The sequence below is a fragment of the Cyanistes caeruleus genome, chromosome 16 (assembly GCF_971803275.1).
Source record: "Cyanistes caeruleus chromosome 16, bCyaCae1.hap1.1, whole genome shotgun sequence".
Taxonomy (NCBI): domain Eukaryota; kingdom Metazoa; phylum Chordata; class Aves; order Passeriformes; family Paridae; genus Cyanistes; species Cyanistes caeruleus.
Window position 1 is genome coordinate 4663674 of NC_141716.1, and position 27129 is coordinate 4690802.

The following is a 27129-nucleotide window of genomic DNA, read 5'->3' on the forward strand; positions in this document are numbered from 1 at the left end:
GCTAAAATTAGCTACTCATACATTTCTCAGGAAGTAGTAATTAATTGGACAATATTTGTACAGAGCTTTGAAAATGTAGGTCCTAATTTTGCAAACCCTTTGTCCATAATGCAGATTAATTTAATCACATAATTACTGCATTTCTGGACTTTGGTATACACAGTTCCCCAGCTCATCTGTGATGTATAATAATTGCCTGTGTAAACTGGCAATAGCCACATTTCTCAAATACTGTGCGTGCACGTTTGAATATTGGGATCACAGGTAGCACTCCACTACTAGGACTTCATTTTAAACCACTTTGTTCTTTTCTAATCTGTCTCTGAATATGATTTACTCTTGTTTATGTCCTCTCTCAGCAAGACTGGGCTCAGCTCAGCCAGGGATTTGAGCCGGCGCTTTCTGTGCCAGCCTCTGTCTCGATGGGGAGAGCCACTTGCAATAACTGTAATTTTGTTTGGGGCACCTGGTCCTTTGTGTGTGCCAATGGAATGGGCTGGTTCAGTGATAATGATCAGTGTTAAGCCTTTTCACATGAACAGTCTGTGCTATTTGGCCTGAAAGGGGTTTTCTTCTTTTTCTTTTTAGAAAGTTGTTTGTACACAGAGAGAGAGCTGCCTTCTGCTTTAGCTCAATTTGTCATAATTTCTACCTAGACCAAGAGGATTTAGCCTTAATTTAATACATTGTTTTGAACGTTTTTGCTCCCCAGACCCTGTATTAGATTGCTCCAGCATCTCACTCCTTTAGTGGTGAAGGACCTACTAATTTCCAGCCTAAATTTATTCATGGCCGGTTTATACCCATTTGTTCTTGTGTCAACATTGTCCTTTAGTTTAAATTGCTTCTTTGCCTTCCTAGTGTTTATCCTCCTGATGTTATTTATAGACAGCAATCATATCTGCTATCAGCCTTCATTTTGCTAGACTAAACACGCCAGGCTCTTCCAAGCTCTTCTGCGGTGATGGGCTCTTCAGTGGCGGCACCTGGCTGGATCCGGGGCTCAGCAGCGAGCACAAGGGCCTGGATTGTGCTCAGCATCCCGATGAGCCCTGGCTGCTTGGCACAGGGAGTCAGGGCTGCCAGATGTGCACTGCTAAGAGCTGCACACAGGATTTGTGCTTGTGTGGCAGCCCTCCTTCCTCCTGCCCAGTAAAACAACTTCCAGGAAAGTTTTGTTTTATTGGTGCCTTGCTGCAATTTCCTATATTTTGTGCTATTGAATTCCATCTTTCTATTATTCAGTTGCCCTTCCTCCTGTACAAGGCACCTTTTTAACCAAGCCCTTGAATAATTTGCCATTAAGGAGCTTAAAGCATTCCTTCAACTAATTCCCATCTTCTGGAAATTAGCTGATGTATTTCTTTGGGGCACTGTATCAAATGATTGACAGAAGAGCAGACAGATTAGATCTGCCACAGTTCCTTTAATTATTCCTTCTTTCATAATTTTTTTCCTTTAGAAGTCCTTCTTCGTTTTTAGGTCAGACTAAAAGCTCTGCACTTATCAAGATGAGTTTTTTCCTTGGCTGGAGCAGAAACAGCACGCTTGCTTTGCTGTAGCATGAAGATCTGTTGGATTTATTAGAAAAACTTGCCAGAAGACCTCCCACAGGCTTCAGAGGGGCTGGGTTTTTACTCTAGACACCCTTGGGCCACAGGCAAGTTTCCTGAGTTCCACAGCAGCACCGTCAGGGCAAACATACAGTAAATGTTAGGACCATTTTGGTTTACCTCTATGCTGTAATTTCTGCCCTGTGCTATTTAAAATGTCATTTTTGCAAAGAAAGAGAATAGGAGAATTATTCTGTATGATCAAAATGCCATCGAGAAAATGTCTCTTGTGCTTGGGGGCATGAGGCTGCCTTTTTTTTTTTTAATAGTTCTAACAATAATAATACTATTAGGACAACAAACTGAGATGCCCCTGGAGATGATGTGACAAATTGGAAGGACATGCTGAAATTGAAATTGATTGAATAGTTCAATAAAATCAGCTTAATGCACAAAAGCAAAAAGATTAGCTAGAGAAGAACAAAAAATCAGTAATTTGTTATCTGCTGGGGCCAATCTCACTGGAGATTGAATTAGTTATAAACTAAAACTAGGCACTTGAAGGGAGCACCCTTATATGCCCACAGTGCTGGAGCCTTTTGGGCCATGTGCCTGAAGGTTTGGCAGATCACATCTCACACTATTTCCATTTGGTGAACTTGGCAGTGTTGGCTTTATGGCTGGGCTTGATCTTAAAGGTCTTTGTGCCTGGTACATTTGCATATTATAATAAATTCTGGCCATTGTCCTTCTCTTTTTTTGTGTGTGCCGTATGATCTGATCGAAATCTTTCTTTGAAATTTCCTTAATTTGGTGTTCTGAATTTGTGTGGGGGTTTTTTATTAACACTACAGAGCTCAGTGTACGGTGCTTTGTTAAATAAAACAACTCTGTTGTAAACCTGGGGTCTGTGAGTACACACACACAGATGTGTTTTTCTCATTTATGTGAAATCTGATTGCTGCTACTTTTTTAAGTATCCTCCCCACTTCTATGATTTAAACCTTCTGTTATTTCAACCAAAGTGTTTGGCCTGTTAGGAAATACTTCCATCAGCCTCCCAGGTTGTCTGTAACAGAGATTAAGGAAGGAAAAGAGAAATATGAAATAGAAATTGCATTCACTAATAAGGACATTTCAGCCTTGTGCAGTGCTTTACAAATGGAGCAATGAACGGCACCTTCTTGCATGAGGCAAAACAAGGGCTAACAATAGTTCCTCCCTCATGTTTTATTATACAAGATAGGAAGAGATAATGAAAGTGCATTTCCATAATATATTCCAGTTGCAAGGTGCTGATAGATCCCTAAGTGTGATGTCTTGTCAATTTAGCAGGTCAATTAAAAGCTCTAGAATCAAGATAAAGCTAAAATGCAGATCTCTTACTCTGGCAGCTCAGAAGAATTAAAGATCTGAGCCAATTACAGCACTTCAAGGATGTTTATATGGGAATAAAGAGACCTAATTGACCTAATTCTTGCCCTTTGAAACTTCAGAGGACATTTGGCATTTTACACATTCCTGTATCATTGGCACCTTGAAGGAGCACCCTGGGTACCTGAGCCGTGTTCTGGGGGTAGTTGGTCTTTCCTTTCGTCAAAGTACCTCCACTTGACTTCACAAAAAAGCCTTTCCTGCATAAAATTCTGCCTCCAGTTGGTTTACACACCTCTGGGGCTCTCTGCTGTGCCACCTGCAGCCTTAAGGAGCAGGGCTGTGTTGAGATTTTGGCTGGATCCTGGTTCTTGTGCATCCCTTTGCCCACATTGCAGGAGAGCTGCTTTGCTTTCCTGTCTGCCTGTACAGATACACAACATATAATCAATAGTAAAATCTACAGATCTAAATGAAAATTCATTGTTGAGGCCAGTTGTAAAGATCAGGAGACTTGGTGCAGGCAGATATTCCTAAGTAAAGAGATCCCAGGAAGATGTGTGCACATGCAACATCAGATGGCCTCTCCTATTTTATTCAGGTTTATTTTCCAGTTGTGTTGACTTACAGCATCCTTTAGAACTTCACTGTGTGATTTTTATGGCTGGCTCTGTGAGGTTTTTTTTCCTTTGAGAGCTGTGTTGTAGGGGGTGCTCAGGAATTTAAATTAGTTCTGCTGTACTGCTGTTTATTGCATTGAATTATTTTTTTTCTCCCATACTGGTCTGAAATTTTCCTTATTTACCAAGACTGTGTTAAGGATTGAAGCACGAAGAGCATTTTAATGCTTTTTGGGCATCAAACTGTGTGAGCAGAACGAGCTGGAGGGCTGCCAGGCAATGTTGATGTCAATTTTGGGGGTATAATGTTCTAAGCAATGTTTTCAGTAAAATCACATGAACAAAACTTCTACTGGTTTTCAGAAGACAGAAGCTAATGTTGCAGAAAATGCTTGAAAGTTAATAAAAATGTCAGCTTCAACCAGGGAATTTTGCCCATAAGACTTTTATTTTCCCATGAGACAGGTGATGTCCACCAATCTATGCAAAAATCACTTCAAAAGCGTTGCAGAAAAATTCATTGATTTTTTTTTCTTTTTGTACTAACATTTTTAATCCAATTAACTTCTCAGTCTTCTCAAAGATCACACTTGTATATGGAAAATAAACCAAGGCATTTTACATGCTGTGTTTTTGTCTCTCATCTTTTCCTTTTCTTCTATTTCTTTTTTTTTTGTTGTTGTTTTCCAGAAAGTTCAGCAGTACATAGTCATTGTTCAAGCAACAGATATGGAAGGAAATCTTAACTACGGCCTCTCAAACACGGCCACAGCGATCATTACAGTGACAGATGTGAATGACAACCCCCCTGAATTCACTACCAGCACTGTGAGTATCCACACACCAGTGGGGTGATGCATGGCCACGGTGGTTTTAATTCATGGGATGTTGATATCTGCTGTCTCTCCGAGCTGGTTGGGCTGATGGGAGGAACTTTGATGGATAACTGTGGAATGAGACTTCCAGGGGAGAAAAAGGAAGAAGGAAAAGACTGATTCATGAACCAGCAAAAGTATTTGGTGACCGATTTGGATGAGGCACTGAAGGAGCTCAAATAAGGTGGCAAACAGCCCATGTCTGATTGCACCAAAGAGGACGCAGTTGTTTCATAGCAATTGGCTGTAGACATATCAGAGTTATTAATACTTACGAGTGAAATGCTGAGCAGTGAGAGAGATTTGGGGTTTATGGCTTGGATATGATTTCAAGAGGGCTGTAAGTACTCTAAATTGTTAACAGGTAGCTGGTAAAATCTGTATTTCACTGATAGCTCTAACAGATGTGTGTGCTGGCAGTAAACGTGTAGACATTCTTCAGTACATCTGGTTTTAATCAGTTAAAGATTTTTCTGATGTTTTATTAGCAAAGTCTTCTCTGTTCTGTTCTCATGTGTTCCAAGGTAGTCCTGGAGAGAAAGGGAAAAAAAAATACAGAGATTGCAGATGACAAATTTTTAGAGCTGGTTAAGGTAGAAATGAAGAATTGGAAGGTGAAATGACGTGGCCTTGTTCATTCCAGCCTTCATGATCCATAAATGTGGAATATCTGAAATGTGCATAGTAAATTTAGAAATCACAGAGCAGTGCAGAGGTCTATATGCTAATAAATCAGAAATGCTTGTGTACCCCCTGTCTGTATTCATATGAGTGTGTCAACAAGGAGCAGTAAGTGATGTATCTTAAGTGGACATCAAATCTGTACAAATATGGAAGGTCTAACTTATTTGTGCTCAAGTCACTGAACATCCTTGGAGGAATGTTTTATTATTTATATTATTCTGAATTTTCATTCCATCCTAAAGGATCTCTGAATATTTATTAGCGTAGGACCAAAGTTTCCCCTTAGTTACACTCTTACAAACTGCAGATATGTCACAAAACTCAAAGAAGTCATGCAGAGGCCAGTTTATGCCCCTGTGGACCCAAACTGGATTCGTGTCAGTTCTGGAGTCTGGGTCCTTCCTTCCCATCTCCATCAGGAGCTGAGCTTGGGGCTGTGACATGCTCAGCTCCCTAGCAGCATTTTCTCACAAAGTGTCTTGGACCTAGATTCTAAGAAGAAAAGCACTAAATTCCTCCTGAGTGACAGCAAAATGGGCACCCAACACATTTTCAGGTCAGCATCAGCCCCCAGGCTGTGCTGCTGCTCCAGTGGATGAAACAGCACACATGTGCTCTCTGTCCATCATGGGTGCTCCAATCTTTCTGTTGTAAAGTTGTGGTTAAAGATCTCCTTCAGTATGGTGCAATTATGGAGAGCCATAAAAATACAGCACAGGTCTTGGGCTGTGTGATCCTTTCTCCTGCCAGGACAGAATTCTTCTCTCTGGAAGGACATTTATGTCTGTGGGGCCACAGGATCTTGCAGCACAGCACTGCCACAGCTCCCTGGTGTGAGAGGGGGATTTTATTGTGCCAGGTAAATACATCCCTGCCCTCCATTTGAGTGAAAAAGGAATGACATCTAGTGGCCATGTCACTTCAGCACAGGTCCTTCACATGACCCAGGCTGTGGCTCCCTGTCTCCAGATGCAAGTTGGGTTTGAGGTTTTGGGGAGCAGGGTGAGCTGGGTCAGGGTTACTTGCATAAGCACATTGGTGCCTTCTACAGGGCAGCATCCCCTCCAGATGGGTGTATTTTAATGGCTTTCCAAAGGACTTCTCCAAGCTGATGGAAGGTGGGATAATGGAAATTTTCTTTCAGGTGAATTCTGAGTATTTAATGTCTCGGTGTGTGTTAAACGTGGAAGGAATAAAAGCCATCAAGAGAATTACCCACAGAGCTGTGTTAAATGGATTAGAAAATGCTACTCTTCCTCTAAGCAGAGTTGATGTGTACCATTATTTCTCTAATTTCAATCACCGAAGAAAGAGCGAGGGCCAAAGGGCTTTCCACAGTGGCACATGGGACTTCTCTATAAAGAGTTGAAAACCAAGGGTGTTTTACAATAATACTTTCTGATTCTATGGAAACAAATATCTTTGATATACTCCTGGGTATAGCCAGGCTGAATTTCATGTGAGTATGAAAGTATAATATGTTTTTTTTCCTTACTGGCAGAGGGAACAGCATCAGGCTGATGAGTTTCTTTAAGCCTGAGCTGAATCTCCTCGCTGTCCTCAAATAGTCTGATCTGCATTTTAACACCTCTAAAAAAAATAGCAAAAATCACTTTCCAGGAAATCTACGGCTCCTCAGAGAGTGAGAAAGCCCATGGTCTCTTTTAAGTCTGCGGACTGTTTGGAGAGATATTGTATATTTTTATTTTAAATAGTTGTATTGAGATGCTGCTGTAAAAACAAAAATAGGCTGAATAAGTGAAACTGTGGCTTGTTCTTTGGCAAGCTGCCAGATGAGAGGAACTCAGGAGCTGTATTCATCCCAGACAGATACAAAGGCCCACCCTATAGCGCTCTTAAATTACCTGTCATTCAGCCAGGGTGGTTTCAGACTTAATCGTTTCTGGATGGGAATGTAGCTCAGGAGGACACTGCACCACGCTGGTGTCACAGCTCATGGATTCAGCAGCAGGAATTAATGTTGCTGTGTAAAATTTAACAACGGGATGGGGGAGAGGAAAGCATCCTCTGTGATGGTCGAGAGAGCCAGGGCACAGTGCAGAGGGGAAGTGCATGGAGCACGTGGAGCTTCAGACACAGACACAGGAATGCCAAAATGACACATCCAGCAGAGGTGTGCTGGACATCCAAAATACCAGATGGGCTGGCATCAAAGTGTAGTGCTGGATGAGAAGCCATAAAAGAGCAACACAATTACAGAGGAGATCCTTAAAGGTACAAAATGAAGATACCTCAGTAAAACTCCAAAATGCCTGTGTGCCTCCATGGCAGTTGGTGTCAGTGGGTTTCACATCCTTTGGTCCACCACCTGAAAGGCAGGGGAAGAAAGAGCCCCACCTTCTCAAGCAAAGGGTTCTGAAATTATGCAGGAGGAAAGGAAATCAGAGTCTCTGGATGAAACAATTTGGAACTCAAGTCTGCTGTTAACTCTAAGGCCATTGTCCATCAGCATGGCCAGTCCTGACAGTCATGAGGACTACATGCATTGAGCTGCAGCACAGCCAGGACCAGGTGCCTCCTCTGGTCCTTTCCAGCTCTTTTTTTGTGGTGGTAAATGTTTTCTTGATCATCAGTGCTACCTGTGCCTGTGCTGAGAAGCATCACAGAGCAGCCAGCAGTGGGGAAGTGTCTCCTGAGAGACACCACAAGAGAGGAGCATCCCCTGAAACACTGTAAACCTCACAGGCAGCTGTTTGGGGCATTTTTAATGGTTTAGTGCAGGATTGTGACCCTGGGAATGTTCTTCTGGCTATCTAAGGGGCTTCAGCTTGTCCACAGTGTTGTGTTCTTCATGTGACATTGTTGCTTGCAAAAGGAAATGAGGGGAGGCAGCTCTTCCCTCTGCCAAAGAGGAGAGGTAGCACAGACTCCTCAATGTGCCAAACCAGGCCATGGCCACAGGCTCTGGGTCAGGTGCCATAGAAAAAGGTATTTTAATCCCACCTGCCCAAGTTTTCTGTGACTCATTCATTTCTGTGGAATTTTTGGTGGATTTTGCACCTGCCAAGTCAGCAGCTGTTGTAAAATATTGAGATTTTAACTGGCCTGTGTAGGAATTTTTACTGGAGAACTGTCTCTCTTACTGTTGTAGGATAAAGGTATCACTGTGTCCTCCATTATCCAGAGTCCTTGTTACTTATAACAGGGTCATGTCTTCTAACATGTCTTAATTATGGGGAAATTCCTCGGTCTCCCTTCAAATATTTATCTCCTGTGTGCAAGTGAGTTGTGGTTTTTCCATATTAATATGGATCCATAGCCTCTGGCCAGATGCTCACCACAGATAGAGGGAGTGCAGTGAAATTAGAGTTGGTATTTCAGAGATTAAAAGTCAGCTGAGACAGAACAATGCTGGATAGTCTCAGGTGATGTTTTATGTAAGATTGAAGCATCTTTCTTGCTCACAGGAGGAGCACCTTTAATTCCAGTGAAATCTTTAACTCCTCTCAGGCAGAATGCCCTTTCCAGTCTGACCCATGATACTGTTAACAGCCATCCAAGGATTTCCACTTTATCTGAGAAAATGCATAATCAGAGGGGAGGAGAAGTGAAAGAAATCCATGCCTACACTTGACTCATACAAAGTCTATTTTTATCATATTCAATCAGGAACAATCAGGCACAGAGAGGAGACGCAGATGAATTTGCATGATCAGACTTCTGTGTCTGAAATGTTAATTAAAAGTTATTTTAAATTTGCCTACTGTGCAGAACTTGTTTTTATAGTAGCCCATGTAAGTAAAATATTATTTCACAGGGCTAAAGTGCTCATGATTACTTGAGCTTGTCGATTTTTAGGAAAACCTGCCTGGCAATCAACCTCTCTCAAAAAAAAAATTTAAAAAAATGAAATAAAATAAAAAAAAATCTTGGAGGGGGTGCAGGAAGAAAGGGGAAAAAAAGAAACTGGGCTATTCAAGTTCTTTAAGCTCCTGCGCCTTAGGAGGTCTTATTTAAAGCTACTTTAAAATTTGCCCTTTGGCACTACTTTGAGAATCTCCTCTTCCAAAGCTGAATCCAGAGGAGTCTGTTTTAAAGAGGCAGCTCTAGGACAGCATCCCCTTCCCTGCCTCACCAGCTCATCCTGACACTGACACCAGTTAGGAACAGCTCCAAAGGTTTAGAACTGCACTGTTGGAGATGGGTGGGTGCTTCCCAGCTCACAGGGAAGCATTTGCTAGCATTTGCTGGCCTGGGAAAGGCTGCCTGGCCAAAGACTGGCTGAACTCAAAGCTGTGTGGAGTAACCTGAGTTCAGAGAGCTGTGCTGGAGCAGGAGGGATGTGTTCCTGGGTAAGGTGGAGCTGGTTACAACATGAGCTTGGCTAATCAGTGAAGGAGCAAGTCCTTGCTGCAAGCACATTGGGAAAAGCAGTTCTTGCCCATTTTAAACTGGCCTGTTTAATGAATATTGTCAGACCAGGCTCACTCCTGGCTGCTGCAGTGAGGCTGAGTTAACCTGGGCTGGATCAGGCAGTGCTGGGATCTGCAGAGAAGAGCTTGGTGCTTCCTGCACAAAAGAACACAGAGAGAGACCCAAGTTAAAAGGGCTTCTTGGTTTTGGCACCACACGGCCAAAAATGTCTGACCTTTGTGTGTGCAGGTGCTCTGGTTCCTCGAGTGCTGTGGGAGATGTTAATGAGCCCATTCTGAGACGTGCTCTGGAATTTGAGGGTGAAGATGCTCTCGGAGCATCGCTGCCCTGCTGGCATTGTCCTTTACCAGAAATTGTTCTTCCTTCTCCCATTCTGATATTTCCTTCCCATTTTCTCTGCCCTGTGATTTACTGGTGTACATCATTCCTTGAAGCAAAACAAGCCAAGATCCTCCAACCCCTACAGCTTCCCTTCCCTGGTTATCTTGCTAACCCTGCTGTGCTCCGTGCTCTGCTCAGTTTTCATTCTTCTGACCCACTTTGGATATAGTAATCCAGTTTTAGTGCCTTGAACAAAGGCATTAGTATTTCATTTTTCACAGCCGTGGTGTAGCTCTCACTTAGCCTCCTGCTCTGTGAACTTGCCAAAACTGAGGAAACAAAGCAAACAAGCACAACCTAAAATTGTATTCCCTGTTCTGAATGCGTTTGTTCTCATGTTCATTGTTTGTTTGAGGAGAGAATAGAGCTGTGCATCAACCTATGCAAGAGCAGCACTGCACAGAAATAGCTGATGAGAACTGTAAAAATGTGACTTTTTGAAGTAGGGTGAATGCTTTGCCTGGGCTCCAGCCCCCTCAGTCAGATCCTGCTGAGCTCCATTTTTAACGGTGAGTTTCAAAATAGCAAAGGAGCAGGGAAAACCCTCAGCTCTTCCTTCAGGCTGAAAGATTGTGCCTTCCAAGTGACTGGGATGCAAAGATGCAAATAGGTCTGCCTCAGAGAAATGATATTTAATGGTCGTAGGAAACCAAAATCGGCTTCCACGTCAGGCTGCCTTGGGGTTTCCTAAACACATTTGTAGGCAGATGCACCCAGAAGCATTCAGAACATGGGAGTGTTATGAGAAATCACTTTTACATGCATGCTCATGTTTTACAAATTAATCTTACACTGTGGAGGGAGAACCCAGCAGGAGTGGGATGTCACTGGGATTTCCTGCAGACAGAAAATTGGACCAGAATGCCTTCGAGAGCTCCCTAAAAAGAGATCTTAACAGGCTGATCCAAGAAAAACTAGTGAAAGTGGGTAGCTTGCTATCTCCCAGGACCTTGGCACGTGTCCATCTGCCTCCTCCCTGTCCCTAGACCCTGGAAGAGATCAAGGGCTTAAATCTTGAGTGCTGTGTACACGATTTGCCAGTGTACAGACTAAAGCTGCATGTGTAGCTGTCCATTCAGATCTCACTGTCCCCGTCACTACACCTGTGCCATTCAGAAAGTCTGCAGTGACATTTGAGTGTAGATTAGCCTGGATCATACAGCAGTTTTAAATCATCAAAACTATGCCTGTGGCATAATTTAGAGGCAGTTGTCACACAAAGCAGAATTTAAGTAGATTGCACAGGTCAGAGCTGGCAAGGGGAAGGACCAGGTGCTGTGGTAAGGGAATGTACAGGACTGGGTTGTTTTACAGCTGAGGACAAACCCAGGAGTTCTGTACAGTCCTGTAGACAGGCTTTATTGTTAAAAATCAATTATGCTTTCATGGAAATTCCCAGATGACTGTGTTCACTTACAATTTTCCAGTCAAAATGAGGCTCAGCCAAAGTACCCAGCAAAGCCTGGGCTGTTATAGAGCTGTCAACATCTAACTGAAATAAATTATTAGATTCAAGTGAATCGAATATGCCCAGCAGCATTGGGGTATATGGGCATCTACCTAATTCTGTGTGCATTTCCATTAAATATATAGTCAGTGAAGTCTTAAAAACCACAAATCAGTCTAGTTTTCCTAAATAAGACCCCAGTGGTTCTAAATTGAAATGGTCTTTCTGCCTCTCATTGCATGTCCTGGTGACAGCCTTTGCCATGAACAATGAATTAGATTAAGGATGTTAGGCTGGGAGGCAGCAGTAACAAACAGTGCACAAGTAGAAGCAATATTCATTCTTCCCATCCTCTTTCAGCTTTCTGCTGAACTCAGCACAATAATTCCAGGCCTTTGCAGCTGTAGACACACAGGTTAGCCATGATAAGGAAATTATTTACATCTTGATCTGCCTTTGGAGTCAAGCTGACCTTTGGAGATGGATCCCTACCTCAATGCAAAGCCTGTCCAGTGGAGCTGAGGGAGTTTGATGCCCACACAGTTTGATTTTGTTAGAGAATTAGGTTGATCCCCAGCTCCAAGTGCAGATTCCCTGGGAGCACTGGGGCTTTCCCAGGCACAGCATCTCCAGGTGCTGGAGGCCCTTCAGTGCCGTGCTAGGGAACACAAGACACCCTTCCTACTCTCTTGTGGGCGCTCAACTTTTGTTCTTTATTTTAACACCTCTTTCATCTAAAATGAAAGATATTTCTCACTTTATGAGAAAAAAATAATTCCTCATGTCCTAATGAAGAAAGCATTCTTCATTCAGCCTCTTCTGTGATATCTCTTAAGCCTTTACACCAGTGTAACACATGACAGAAAGGATGAAATACCTTTGAGACTGCAAAACAGAGATACAGAGAAGTATATGTATAAATACCAAATATAGATGTGCATAGAGCTGGATCCAAAGCATAGATAGATGGTGATGCCAGGCAAACAGTCATCAATCATATCCAAGTCTCTACTCACAGATAAATTGTGGTTTACATGAGTTATTCCATTACATTGGGTTGGTATATATGAATTATTTTTTAAAAAAAAAAGTCATCTCCTTGATAGAAGTATCTTCCTAATAAACCCCATTTATCAAAAACGCAAATTTACAGTGCCTTTTGTTTTGTTCATTTCCTTTCAGTGCATTCATTTTCAAATTATCACCAAATTAATCATGTCCAGAGCTTTAAACTGGCTGCCATGTGGTAAAGCTGTTCTGGTTCCTCTCCATTACACTGAGCATTAGTTATTAAGGCACAGTTCGAGGCTCAGTTTAGCCTGATTCTGCCCTGAACCTAATTGGAATCAGCTAGATTCTTCCTTGTAAATGGGTCAGTCACACAGAAAAAGCATCAAATGTAATCTCGAGATTGTGAAATAAAGCAGAGAAATAGAAAAAAGAAGATAATTTTATTTCTCCTCATTGATACCTGCCTGGTGGTTAAAAGAAGGATTAAAATGAGGTCATTAAACTTTCCTTGGAGACAAAACCCAGACCTCAGTGGTAATATGATTAATCAAATATAAAAGTGGATCTATTCTGAATGAATAACTCATTTTTATAGAATATCTAATTACTGAAATGTCGTCTGCTGCAGAAAAAAAAAAAGGGGGGAAATTAATTGCAATAACAATTCAAGAAGATAAAGTTTTTCTGAATTAGGTCTACACAAGAAGCTAAATTGAGTTGATTAAGTAATTTTGGTTTCAGGAACACCCTTGATGGAAGTTAGTGGTAATGAATTTTTCAGACCTCAGAGTTTAAAATTGCCAAAGACCAGTGATTAAAAAAAAAAAAAATCAGGAACGATAGTTTCATTACAAATTTCAATTTTCTGTCATAAAAAAAAAAAAAAAGCATGGGGGGGATATAAAAAAATGCTCTTTGGTTTCTCTCAGATTGGACACGTGTAGTACCTGGTGTAAAATCAAGAATGATACAACCTCCTCTGCAGGCTGGGGAGTGTAATCTGTGAGCTCCACATGGGAGGCAGAGCCAGGAGGAGCAACACAGATTCCATGTGCTTCCTGCATATGTTCCACTTGGAACATTCAGCACGAGGCTCTCCTGCCCCTGCAGAGCTTTCAGCAGCTCTTTCACATCCATCCTCAGCACCACGGAGATGTGTAACAGTGCATCTTTGTGACACGTCAGTTGGTTTGACATTTGGCTTTCTAACCTGCTGGTTTGATGGTTTGTGCAGCTGGGTTAATATTATAATTATTATTGTAATTATAATTATATTTATAATAATATAATTTAAATTGTTTAATTAATATTAAATACCATCTAATGTTATCAAAGCACAGACGACCCCTGGCCCACGACAGCGCCCATCAGCCATCGCTCACCGTCCCTCATTTGTCATGAGCCCTCTCATTTGCAGCATCTGGCAGAGCTGTCTCCTGCTGCAATGTCTCATTTAGCAGGGATTTTTCTCCTCCCCTGATCAGTCTGTGCAGGATCTAGAGGGAGAAGCCACAGACCACATCCCCACCCCATGCTTTCCATGGAATTGTCCGGTGAGAAGGAGGCTCCAGGCAGGTGTGAGCTACCTGTTGTGCAGCGAGGTGTGACAGGGACACGTGTCACTGACAGAATCTCTGCAGACAAAGGAAATGCCAGAGGAAAATGCCCTTGTTACTCTGTGCTGTGCTGCCGTGGAAATCGCCCTGGGCTCCACCAGCAGATCCGTGTGTGTGGATCAGACACCGTTCCCATCATCTCTGGTGTGTCAGTCAGGCTAAAATTTCAAGGAGAAATCAGACATTGATGCTCCTGTATCACATATCTACCCACATTTCTTGTCTGACATTTCTCCACCTGTAGCATTTCCCTCAAATTTGAATTGTTTCTTGTAGATTTTGTGCCTCTTTCTGCTTTTGGTTATGTATGAAATATCCTAATTCTCCTCCTCAGCCCAGACCTGGCCTTGGAAAGCCTCATGTAGTTGTTGGAATGTGGACACCCAGCACCATCGTGGTTATGCTGGATGTCCACACAGCCCTGGCATGGTGTCTGCCTTATGTCCCAGGCAAACACCCATTTGTGCTGGATTACTTCATTATCTTAAAATTCCACAGCATCTCAGGCACTGGTGTGAGGCTGAGAAATTTAAATACATTCTGTAATTCCATTATTGAAATAAATCCTCTCCTGAGGTTGGCTAACTTCCTTGGGTAGGCAGGTTTTTAATTCTTCAGTATTCTGTTGCTTTAAAAACAGTTGCTTCCAAGGGCTGTCATTTTAAGAGGATATATATCTGGAATTTCATTAAGTACATTTCACTTATGAAATCTTTAGTGACATGCTGTGGGGGAAAATAAATGGAGATTTAGCAAAGGATTTGGGAGTGCTATGAGTTTTCTCTTATCAAATCTTTCTGACTGTCCAGGATGTCTTAGAGCTTCCTAGCTGTAAAAGAATGGGTCACAACACAGAGAACAGCCAGTTAAAATCAGAGAATGCTTGAAAGGTTTCACAAAGTTTTTTTGAGCTTTTTCATATTGCTCAGCATAGTGCAATAAGAGGTTTTAATTGCTAAGAAACAAAAAAAAGGAGAAATATTCTTTTCTTTCCTGAATTTACAGGTATAGAGTGACTCCATCTTTGCTTTGCCCCAATATCCTTGTTTCTCACAGCATTTCTCTCCTCCATTCCATAGGAAATGTTGTAAACAAAATTTCAGCAAGAAGCCTCCTTTTCATGGCGAGGCTGATTAATTACAGTGTTTAATGTAGTCTTTTCTGTGCTCTGAGTTGCTGTAAACAGGCATTTCTCTAGAATGCCAGATTCTCACTGGGTGAAGGTGGCAGGGAGTTGGGCTAGGTGACCTTGACAGGTCCCTTCCAACACGAACCATTCTGTAATTCTGAGATTTTGAGGATTCCATCCTTTCCTTCAGAAACCCTGGCACAAACCTCCTCTGAGTGCAAGTTCTCACTCCTCTGGCAGACACTGCCATTACATTTTAAGCATCAGTAAGGACATAAAGAAACGTCCATTGTGGCACCAGTGCAGGAGATCATGTCTTTAAACCACAGAATAAATCCCACTTTTAGAATAAAACACCTGCTTCAGTGGCTTTCTCCTACAAGACTGCTCTGTCCAGTCAGGAACCCTTTTTTATAGCCAGACCAGAGGGTTTTCCAGTGCCTGATGATGGAGTTCCAATCTACTCATTAAAAAAAACCAAAAACCCCCTGTGTGCTAATTCTGAGACTAATCTGGAAATAACAGAGATTTCAATTGCAGTGCAGAGGAAGCCTGAGCAGGAGTCAGTGTGCAGATGGGCTGAGCTGTGCTGCACAGGAAACTTGTTAAAAATCTCAATACCAGGATTACAGCATATGTAAAAAATCAGTTTCAGTACTCTCATAAGTCTTCCTTTCCCAAATACTCATCTTGAGGTCCCAGAGGCACACGAGCAGCTTTCATATGCCTTAAAATCTGAAAAAATTAAATTAAAAACTCATTATGGGGAATGGGCAGTTAATAAGAAAATCCTAAACCAGACTTATCAACTTAAGGCCCTTCTTTATGAAACTTTATTACAGGTGCCTCAATTGAAACATCCCCTTCTAGACACGTTTCACAAGGGGTATAGAGCCAGACCTGTGGAGTACATTTTGCTCTCTTAGGAACTGAGCTCTCTCACTCAATTTTTGCTGCTCTGGTTTACATTTAAATCAAGAAAATCATGTTTTCAGAGTGTTGTTCAAAGCAGCGTGGTTATTTGCTGCTTTGCAGTTTGCAGGAGAAGGAAATGTGTGCCTGACGTGCCAACAAATGAATTGATTGCATCCTCTTTTAGGGAGCTGGTTATTTTAGAGAGTAAAAGTACCGTCTAAAAAGTAAAAAAAGTGAAAATTCAAAGTGGAAAGCCCCCCGTGCCATGGTGGGGGGTGCAGGGGGCACTGCTTTGGCAATCTGAGGTCAGGGTACCCAAACCCCTGGTGCTTTGGTTTGAGGTGGTGGAATTTCCCAGCTGGGAAGCAGAACAAGCTTTTTTTGGCCTGCCCAGGCTGTAGAAAGCTGTGTGGGCTCCCCAGTGGAACTCAGAGGCTGGGAAGAGCCGTGCTGGGATCCAGCTGATCCCAGTTCCCTGGCAGCCTTGGCACGGCAGCAGCTCAGCGAGGATCACAGGGCTCTGTGACAATGCACTGGGGAGATCGATAGGCTAATCCAGGCTGACCTAATGGATTTATCAAGTAACACATGAATTAATGATGTGCTCAGGATTCTGCCCCAGCCCAGGGCACGGCTCCAGCCCGTTCTGCAGCTGCCTCAGGAGACAGGCAAGTCACTTCAGCCTTTGGTTCTGCAGCTGAAGGGGAGCATAGGGCTGTCAAGCACTGTAAAGCCATGGTGTATCTGTGCAAAAAATGTTCTGTTATATAAATGTATATGGGTTTTTTTTAAGAATGAGGCTTCATAGGCAGCACCAGCTGTTTAAAAATCTATGTCTCTGTTTTAAAGAGAGCATTACTAATTACACCTGACAATCAAATAGTCTGCAGAAAAGTATTAGCCACCTTTTCTTGCTGCTCATTCCATGGGCAAGAAACAAAGGTATGTTAGACAAGAGAGCAAATGAAATGTTCAAAGGATCCTTGTCTAAAACTGAAAAATAAAGGGCTGTGCTATCAGATCAGAATTTTAATGTATATTGTTTCCACTGGCTCCTGACATAAAATCTTTCATTGTTGGGTATAATCATTGTTAAAGGTCACCGTGCAAAGGCTACATCATTTAGACGAGATGAGATCCCATTTTGGATAAATTCACAATTTTAGTTCCTAACAAGGAGATAGTATCAGGATTTGAATGTACAAGAGTGTCGGTTTACGGATTAAAGGCTTTTGTGTTCTGGAAACCACACTATGCCAGATTTCGTGAGTTTCAGTGTAGAAGTGCAAGTCCCCAAAGTCAAGTAGGTTGATTAAAATGGTTCTTTATAGCCTTTGAAATAGAGATAAAGTACAGCTTTCCTACATGGGGTTAATGTAGAATTTTTTTTTCTCCTTGGCAAGGCTATATGCCTTCCAAGGACATAATTTTAATCTCTTTTTAAACCTTTCATACGAATATTGTAAAAAGCTCCTTTGTGTTGTAATGCATTTTTATAAAATATCTAAACTTCTATGCAAACTTCAAACCTCATTTCTTAAGATATATTTATTTGGAAATGGTTATCTTGCAGCAGAATGGTGTCTTGTGTCATCATTTCTGCAGCATCTTTTCATACTATCAAAAGAATGTAACATCTGATAATGAAAAAAAAAATTAGTGCTCTTTGTCAGATATGCAAACTACTTTTTTTTCTTTTTTTTTTTTCTTTTTTTTTTAATATCCTTTTACTATTATGTGCTCTGAACTCCTGGCAAGTACTCAAAGAGTCTTTGAACCAAGGTGAAACCTACACATTCCTTCCTCACACCAGAGTCGGAAGTGAGAGAGTTTTCTTTTGCTGCTTCTGAAAGAAAGGGTATTGCTTTATTCTCCTCTGCTCCAGCTTTGTCCTCATATTCAAAGAGTAAAATTTGTATATTGATCCAGAGTTAGTCATTGCTCGAGATTCTGAAAGATGACACCAGTAAAGACAAAGTGCAAAGGCAGTGGCTGTCACCTGTGGCAGGAACACGACACAGGCTGTCTGTGTTCCAGCCTCAGATCAGCTTCAGAAGCGCCAGACTTTAAGGCTTGCTGTTGTTTTTCAAACTCTCCCAAAGAAAAAGAAAGCAGCACAAGGAGACCACGCTGAAGATCACTCCAGCTTCCTGCACAAACTCTTGTGGGCAGGTGGGTGCCTTGTCTCCAGCACACCATGCCTCCTTTGCAGCTGGGTGAGGTGATTTAGCAGCACAAACTGCTGAGGACAAAGGCAGAACTTCCAAAGCATCTTCTCAAAGCTGGTGAGCTCACTCTCGTGTCCTTCCTTGTCTGGGCTGGGCAAGGCTGATTCCTGCCTGACCACCACGAGGTGCCTGCAGCCCGGGCAGTTCCTTTGTGACAGCTGGGTATGGATGCATCCATGGATGGACTGTGGAGTAGATCCATGTGGATGTGAAGCTGAAGAAGGGAGTTTTTTGGCCATGAGCCTGTAAAAACAACAGCCCAGAGGTTTATGGAGGGGCTGCTGGCTGGTGTAATGCAGAGCAACCTCAAAAGGGAGTGAGGACATCAGTGCTCATCACTCGAGACCTCACCAGAGTGAGGAGTTTAATAAAACCAGAAATGAGCATCTCCAAGCCTGACCTGCAGAATAAGGCTGGCTTTACAGGGGTTTTGTGGGGATTTGAGGCAGCTCTTGGTCTCCTTTGCACACAGTGGAGGGAGACCCTGGCAGTCCCTGTGTGACTGTCACAGCAGCTGGGATAACTCACAGCCCCAGCACCCCATCCCTACAGCAAACGATATTGGAAATTAAAGGTCACAGAATTGATAGTAAGGCTTAAGAAAACAGCAATTAGTCTGCTGGAAGAAAAGCTAAATTACCAGTAGTAGAAGTAGGGGGGGTGGGGGGGAAGAGCATTATTGATCTAAATATCAAGTTGGCAGATATGCAGAGTACAGTCTAGAGGTTTTTTACACCTCTGGGCTTATTCAACCCCCACAATAAAAAATGCAGGCCTATAAAGATAGAATAAGAAGCAATCAATTAAGATGGCATTTGCTTGTTTCCATGCTGCAGTTGGGCAGGCACATCACAATTAATGATTTATTAGGAGATTTTCATCTTTTTTTTCCCCCCCCCATTTTACACAGATTGCTGCAACCAGACCTCAGTTGTTTATTAATTTTCCTGCTTTTCAAGCATATTTGTTAGCAGAAAAGGTAAACCCTTGCCTGGGATGCCAGCATGGGGTTGGGTGGACACCCCAAAGAGTGAGGAGCTGTGGGTTTTATTCAGGCAGTGGAGCCCCCTGAGTGCTGGCTGCACATCACCTCTTCTCCAGAGCCTAAAGGGGCAGGCTGGCAGCAGGAGCTGAGGAGGGATGGGACTCCCCACCACCACATGCACTCACTCCCATTTCACTTTCTCCCAGCCTGGGGGACCTAGAGAGAAGATTGAGCACTTTGCAGCAGTCATAGCTGTCAGGGGAGGGGCTCAGAGTCTAATCAGAGGACTGAGATGCCCTTATTCTTCTGTTAATCCATAGTTATAGTCATGAAACACTATTTGTCCAGGCAATTCAGCCTTCACAAACCACTGCTGCCTGGAACAAATGTTGTGTCATCATTAGTGAATCTTGGAGACAACAGAAAGATCCTTTCTGCAGACATTCATGTGAGCAAATCTTTGCCTTCACAAAAGGCAAAACCAGCCAGGGGGAAAAAAAATAAAACCTTTTAGCAAAACCAGCCAGGGGAAAAGAAATAAGAACATTGGGAAAAAAATTATTCCCTTTAGAAGGAAGCCTGAATAATTATCTTTGTGTTCATCTGTCTCAATCCCACACCTCCCTAGGAGTGGCTGCAGCAGCTAATTGGTTTTACTCGACTGTGCATGGCTTCACTGCCCTGACTCCAGATTTATTGTACAAAGTCAAGTCATGGTGTGAATTCATCATTTGTCCACCCAATCAATCCCCTTCTCCTCCAGAATGATATTTGTCTGCGTGTTTATGTGCTGTCAGGTCCAAATGACACAAAAGACAAATTCTGGGATTAATTGATTTTAGTACCAACCCAAAAATCAGAATGAATTATTTCCTTTTCATCAGGACATGACTTCAGAGGGGCCAGCTCCAGAGGAGTGGAAGAAGGAATTTTGCCAGCACAGGCCTTTATGGGAGGGGAAGAAAAAAATACCCACAGGATTTAAGGATTTAAGAATATACCAATTTCAGAATGAATACTTAGCTGAGAAGGGAAGTGTGTAACAATCAGCCATATAAATCCTTGTGGCTGATCCTTAAAAAAAATCCTGGAAATTAAAAACTTCAAGTGCAACAATTGAAAGTGAAGCTAAATGAAATGCAGGGGAATATGAGTAAATGCTACAGGTATAGGTCAAGTGCTGCTTTATCAATCTTGTGTTTACTCCAGCAGCTCCTCTGTTGCCCATTGTTTTACCTTGTTTGAATAGATATGCTTCTCTTTATTTGAAAATCAATTGTAATCTTATGAAAGAGAACTTAGAGCAGAGGGAATGCTGGAAAGCAGCATAGTGAAAGATGTTCATTATCCTGAATTACTCCAGGGTAGGGAGGGAATGACATTAAAGAAGTGTGGGTAGCATTGAGCTGCCATCCTTCCTTTAGCAGGTGTAATTTAATGTCATTACTTAATTTTACTAAAGGTAAAGACAATTGTGGACAATACACATTACAGCATTTACCTATAATAATGACAGTGGAGGAGTGTGAGAGGGAGGGAAGGCAGACTCCAGTTTGAATTCCCAGTAGCTGCTGATCTGTAGCTGATGAAAATTACTCTTTTCTTCATGGCACGTCTCTCCAAGATTTGCTTTTTACCCTGAATAGCTTTGGATGGCTCCTTTGATTCCAGTGAAGGTGCTCTGTTCTCATCAGAATAATACTTTGCTTTATAAGCACAGTAAGCAATACCCATTCTCAGTGCTGCTTAGGACTGATAATTCCCTAACTGTACCTAACAAAGGTCAACAACAAGTGGATGAACTCCTGGATTGCCCAGGATGTGCTGAGCATTGTGGTTGTCACCCCAGTGGAAAAGCTTTATAGGCTGCTGTGATCTTCCTCCAGGCTTTATACTGGCATGTGCTTGTGTATTTATAATTTTTAATGTAACTTCATGTTTTAAACTCTGTCACTGTGGGCTGAAAACAGATGTTGTGATGGCTGCTAGAGGAGCTGCTGTAAAATTCATTGTGTGGGACTCTTCCATGTAACCCAAAGTCATGGGCAGCACCTGGGTTGTGACCTACTGAAGGTGTTCAGGGATGAGACAGGACTGGCCCTCTTCAGTGGGTTAAATACAGCTGATGGTTTGTTCTTGATGGCTTAATTCCATTTGGTTCTGCAGGGCATAAGCCTAGGAGTGATGGACAAAATCTGTGGTCCTGGGTTGATGATCTGAGATGGTTTCACAGAGTGTTTAACTCCTTTGGAATTACAATATGATCCCTTGTTGTCATCAGTGCAGCCTAAAAGAGGCTGGGGGCTCGTCAGCTTGTCACTGCTGCCGTGCCATACAACATTAATTTAATGTAATGGGCAATAACTAGTGTGGATTTAGGAGGAGATGATCCTGTTTAACTAATCTGCCTCAGTTCAGACAAGGTTGATAGTAGAGTGTACATATGACATAAACTAATGGATTTTTCAAGAGGCTTTTGATAAATTTCCATATATTTCCCTTGCTTAAGCTGTGTGCTGCAGAGACTCCAAATTGGGCAAGAGAATGGGTAAAGAACAAGTGAAATCAGGGGAAATAAAGAGAAAAGAAGAGCTGTAGCATGTAGTAGAATAAGAATTATCCTGCAGCATCCCACTGTTCTTCCCCACCACTCGGCATGGCTGGAAAGAGATGCCATCTGCATTCACTAATGAAAACTTGTTTAGGACAGGTGCATAGCAGAAAAGAGGGCAAGATGCCATTCAGGGTACCACTAAAGGGCAAATTTAAATTTACATTAGCATAAGGCAGATTGAATATTTTTGCTGTCAGTGATGAAATAATATATACTAAATACAGGCATCCGTGACCGAGAGATGCCAAAAGGATGGGGATGGGTTAGGAGGGGAAATGGACTCTTGTGCTAACAAAGGAATGATTTATTATCATTTACACAACCTGGCATTTGTGCACACCAAAGGCCAGATTTTAGAAGTGCTCTGCTCCTGCAGTTTGGGGCCAGAATTTCAGCTGCAGACTCCGAGCCAGCCGCTCCCGGCATTTCCCCAGTGTTTAATTTGCCATATGTCAATCAGAGTGTTGATTTGCAAGTGCTGCTAATAGGCAGTGCTGAGACATGAGGACAGTTGAAAATTTGGGAATGTGTCTTACTGGCAGCTTTTGAGCCCCAAACACTGGAAGTATTCACAGGCCAGGATCCCTGATCAGCCATGTGATAAATCAGGGACTGGAAAGCAGAAAAGAATGCAGCTAATGTATCAGGATGTGCCTGAAACGGGACATGCTCCATGAAAATCAGTGCTAAATGAGAGAATTAAGCACCAGGAAAGGCTGTGGCAAAATCACAAGAAACACTTCAAATAATGAGACAAAATCAAATCAATGGCAAGAAAGAAATAAAATGAAGTAAAATCACTGAAGAAGCAGTAAAATGCCATCACTGAAATCTGAGTGAGGCAAAATACCTTGGGATAAAAGGAAATAGTCATCCTAAAAAGTTTAGACATTTCAGTGTGCCATTTTCTGCTGCTGTTGACAATTAACCCTCTGGTTGCTCTAACTGAGCAAGAATATCAGGAATGTTTTTTGTTGGATGCCTCGGAGCATTTGCTGAATCTTGTGCAGTGGCTGTGTGATCATGGGTTTGTTCACCTTTGGGCTGAGAGGTGAAGTTAGGCTTTGGGGAAATACTCAAAGGAAAAAAAATAGGAAAAGCAGAATTGAGAAAGAGATGTGTTGCTCATTACAAATAACTCCATGGTCCTCATTGTGGGTGATGTGATGGTGATGGAGGGGAGAGGAGAGGGAGGTGTGAGGATGGACAGAAAGCTCCCACCATGACCAGCCCTGTCTTTCCTCTGCAGTACTCAGGAGAAGTGCCTGAGAACAGAGTGGAGGTTGTGGTGGCAAACCTGACAGTGATGGACCGGGACCAGCCCCACTCTCCCAACTGGAATGCCATCTACCGCATCATCAGCGGGGACCCCTCGGGCCACTTCACCATCCGGACAGACCCTGTCACCAACGAGGGCATGGTCACCGTGGTAAAGGTAAGGGGGAAGCCAAAGCACACCCTGTTTGTCACCCTTACAGCTGCAGGGATTGCCAGGAGCCTGCCATTGTTTTGTGCCTTCTCTGCCTGGAAGTACGAGTGCTTGGATCTTGTTTCCCATCTCTGTGTGTAGGAGTCCTGAATACTCTCACCTCCAGCGTGTGGTGCTGGTTCTGGGTGTCCCAGCTCAGCCCAACCCACCATGAGCTTTCAAAAAGCCTCATATGCTGAAGGGATTCCCAGCCTGACCTCCACCTTCTGCTTCTCCTTGGCTCTTTGAGCTCTGTAAGAAGGAACCGGCCTGGGCTGGGCCAGAAAAGCCCCTGCTGGCTGTGAATCAAGGGCAGTGTTCCACTGCCTAGGTCAGCCAAGTGATCCTCTGTGAAATCAGGCAGTGTAGGAGAGATCTCGGGGGCAGGGAATTTTCTGATAACAGAAGGGAAGGAAATTTTCCCTTTGGCTGAGTTTTTTTGGCAGCAAAACCGTTGGAGAAATTTTCCTTTTCCTGGTATTAAGTGATAAACACACAGTGTGGGACAGATCCTCAATTCAGTACAGCTCTACTCAAAGCCACCCCGCAGGCTGGATCAGCAGAGGATCTCCTTTAAAGACTCCCAAGAAATCAGACCAGAAATATCCACCATCCCTTCTTCCCTCCATGGGCTGATAGAGCTGGAAGCCTCAAGATACCTGCAGCAAGTGCCAAATCGTGTTTCCTTCCTTGCCTCCAAAGAACATAACCCCATCTTCGTTGCATCATCCAGCACCTTCTGATAAGTCTGGCCTTCCCTTACAAAAAGTTCTAATCAACAAATAGGTAGAAATACAAAGTTTAAAGAGCAGCATGATTGAAGAGCAGCTCTGTGTTGAGCCCTGTTTCCTTGTTTTTAGCTAAACAAGTTGCAGTCATTCCTAATGTGCACAGTTTGTGTCTTGGGAAAAATGACATCAGTGAAATGCCAGTGAGGTCATGCTGGCAGGAATGTGTGAGCCTGTCCTGTTCCCTGACCCTTGGGCTATGTGAGCTGCTGCTCTGCTGAAACTTCAAGGGACACATCATCCTACCTGCCAGATGGTATTTCAGCAGGGTCCTCTTATTTATCCCTTTTTGTTGCTCTGTGGTGATGGTTGACAGCCTTACCTGGTGCAACATCTTGAAAGCTCTTCAAGCTTAGACACCTGCATATGGTTGTATATGTGTGTGTAAGTATACACATATCCAAATCTGTACATTTTCTGCTTAAACAGAAAACATTCAACGAAGAAAAGTGCAAAAAATTAACTTCCACTGACATCAGCCACCAGTCTGAAATCGAAATGCCAACATTTTCACTGCAAGTAGGGGAGGACCCCTTATTCTTAATCTTGCAAAGTGTCAGGACTGTAGTTTAAAGGCACATCAAAGTGAACAACAGGGGATTTGCATGATCAACACTGCTGCATAAGGACTTGTGCATAATGAACCATCCCTTATTCACAACTTGCAGGCAAAAAGCAGGGCAGATTTGTCAAGACACCATTGATGCTGGTGTTGATTTTCCACTGCTGTGTAACCCACAGTGATCACAAAGCAGAGAACCACATGAAAATCCGATCTCATCAAGCTGAGCTGAGAGCTTGAAATTGCATTGGATGTCCTCACTACATCACCTCACCTGATCCTCCTGGGCACCAGGGTTCCCTACCCCTGTCTGGCTGGAAGGCTTGTTGGTGTATTTTCAGCAAGGAGGATGAGTGAAATTGCTTGTGATTAAATTTTCATGGTGAAGAAGGGAAGACTCTTAGGATTCCACCTTCTTCTTTGAAATATTTTGTTCTCTGTTAATAAGTGAATATGCTTAAAGATTTGGGGGATGTATTCTCATCTGACTGGGTGGCCAGTCAGAGCTTGTTCTTTGCTGTGTTGGAACAGTCTCTTGCTGGTTTGATCACTGATGTGGCTTGAAAACACAGGTAAAAAATTAAGTCAAGTAATGAGCCATTTATTTACAGACCCTACATGGCTGGATTTTCGTGTGGCTCTTCAAAGCCACTCATACATAACTCCTGCTGCAAGCAAAGGAGTCACAGCAACAGCACAGGGAGCGGGGCTCTGTGCAGAATCTCACCACTTCCCCAGCATTTTAGGGGCCTGAAATGGAGGGCCAGAAATCCTTCCAAGCCAGATTTCCCTTTGGAGTTCAGATTATGCTCATGGGGGCCATTTTGCAGCTGCCCTCAGCAAAACCTCATCTGTAGCTCCAGTGTGATCACCAAAAGTTTAACATTTCCCTTTTCTGTTCTTGCCTTTCCAAACCATTTCCATAACTGTGCAAGACCCTAATCTTCAAAGAAACCCTTGATCAAGGGGAGAGAGAAACTTTCCACTCAGATGAGACGCCGCAGAGTCTGAAGACAATCTCCCAGAGCAGCAGTGGCTGCCCTGTGGCAGCAAGCTAAGTAAAATGTTATTATAAACTCTGCATGGATCAGAGCTGTGAATTTATAATGGAGATGCTGCTGAAGTTTCAGTTATTATTTGCCTCAACTATAACACCAGGAAAATTTGTTCACTTTGGTTAAAAGCAGCCCAAGAAAAGGAGAACACGTGGCAAGCCCTCGGCATCGCTCCGCTGCACCCAGGTTGGAGGTGCTCGTGAAGGAGGAGGATGTGCAGCATCTCCAGGGGGATCTTTCACAGCCAGATCACACACCAAACATCCAGCAAGGAGTATCTGCAAAAGTGCTGCTTCTTCATTTCATGTCAAGTGTTTCTTGGACATGAAAGTGAAAACTAGGCAAGAGTCCCACGTGTCCTCGTCCCAAATGTAACAGCTCTCTGGCTTTTCTGGATTCTGCTGTCATAGAATCAAAGAATCACTTTGGTTGGAAAATACTTCTAGGATCATCAAGTCCTAGAAGTTAACCTAGCAATGCCAAGTCCACCATGTCCCTAAAGCCATGTCCAATGACCAATATACAGCATTTTCAGTGAGATGCATGGAGGTGGGAAGGGTGAGTGTGGTGTGAGGAGCACAGAGTGCTCTGTGCACCATTATCCTCAGAGGGAGGCGGTTTTAGGGAGCAGTTATGAACAGTTCTGGTATAAATTGCTTATTAAGATGTGAAAGAAGTTCTGCCTTAGGGCTGGACAGTGTTTGGCTGCAAGGGGCTGTTGTCCCATGGGGTTCAATAGCCCAGACTGCCAGGACAGCACAGACTCTAAAAGGATTTTACTTTTTTTTTTTCCTTTTTTTTACAAAACTGTGTGAAATAGAACTCAGTGGACGCAGGAGAGATGAGCAGATCACCTCTGTCTTGCAGGCTGAGGTGTGGTGGACACTATTTGGTGACACTGATGCCTCCTAGACAGCCTTTGCTGTGGCTGATCCTGGTCCAGCTGCATTCCTTGCACAGATTTTCTGCACCCCTGGTTTTGTTGCTACCAGAAGAGGAAGAAGCTGAGAGAACAGCCCTACATTTTGTGGGGAGAAAAAACCCCACAACCCCTTTGCATCAGGCCACATCCCAGCAGGGTTGTGTGTGGTCAGTGTGTCCTGAGCATCAGGAGCAGGGAGTTCCCCACATCATTCCCCATGGAGCTGCTCAGCTCAGCCCCCAGCTGCCTCTGAGCCCCTTTGGGGGGAGGGAGGTGCAGAGTGCCTGTGGACAGCCTAGCAAACAGAGCAGCATGAAAAAAAGAAAATTGGGGGAATATAAATTACAGGGGGTGTGAAAAGAAATTGAGGAAATGCATTAGTCAAATTGTTTCAAGGCCTTGAATAGTGTTTAAATGGGAACTTTTACCATGCATCGGTTTTGAATGCAGCACAAGTCCATGAGTCAGCATGGGTGGGTGTACTGGGAATCTTTATGCTTCCTTTTA

At 43.0% G+C, this 27129-nt stretch overlaps 1 protein-coding gene and 1 long non-coding RNA gene across 4 annotated transcripts in view; one reads left to right on the forward strand and one right to left on the reverse strand.

Annotated features, from left to right (window-relative positions):
- The window catches only part of CDH4 (cadherin 4), a 410156-nt gene that overhangs the window by 365282 nt on the left and 17745 nt on the right, over positions 1–27129 (forward strand). For all 3 annotated transcript variants that reach the window (XM_086852847.1, XM_086852848.1, XM_086852849.1), the window contains 2 exons: positions 4238–4375; positions 23077–23262. In XM_086852847.1, the coding sequence (XP_086708973.1) occupies positions 4238–4375; positions 23077–23262 (324 nt within the window). The remainder of the gene's footprint in view (positions 1–4237; positions 4376–23076; positions 23263–27129) is intronic.
- LOC111938053 (uncharacterized) lies at positions 9512–13372 on the reverse strand. Its single transcript, XR_002868859.2, has 2 exons — positions 13288–13372; positions 9512–9636 (listed from the first exon to the last, which is right to left on the reverse strand). It is a non-coding gene; the product is annotated as an uncharacterized LOC111938053 (long non-coding RNA).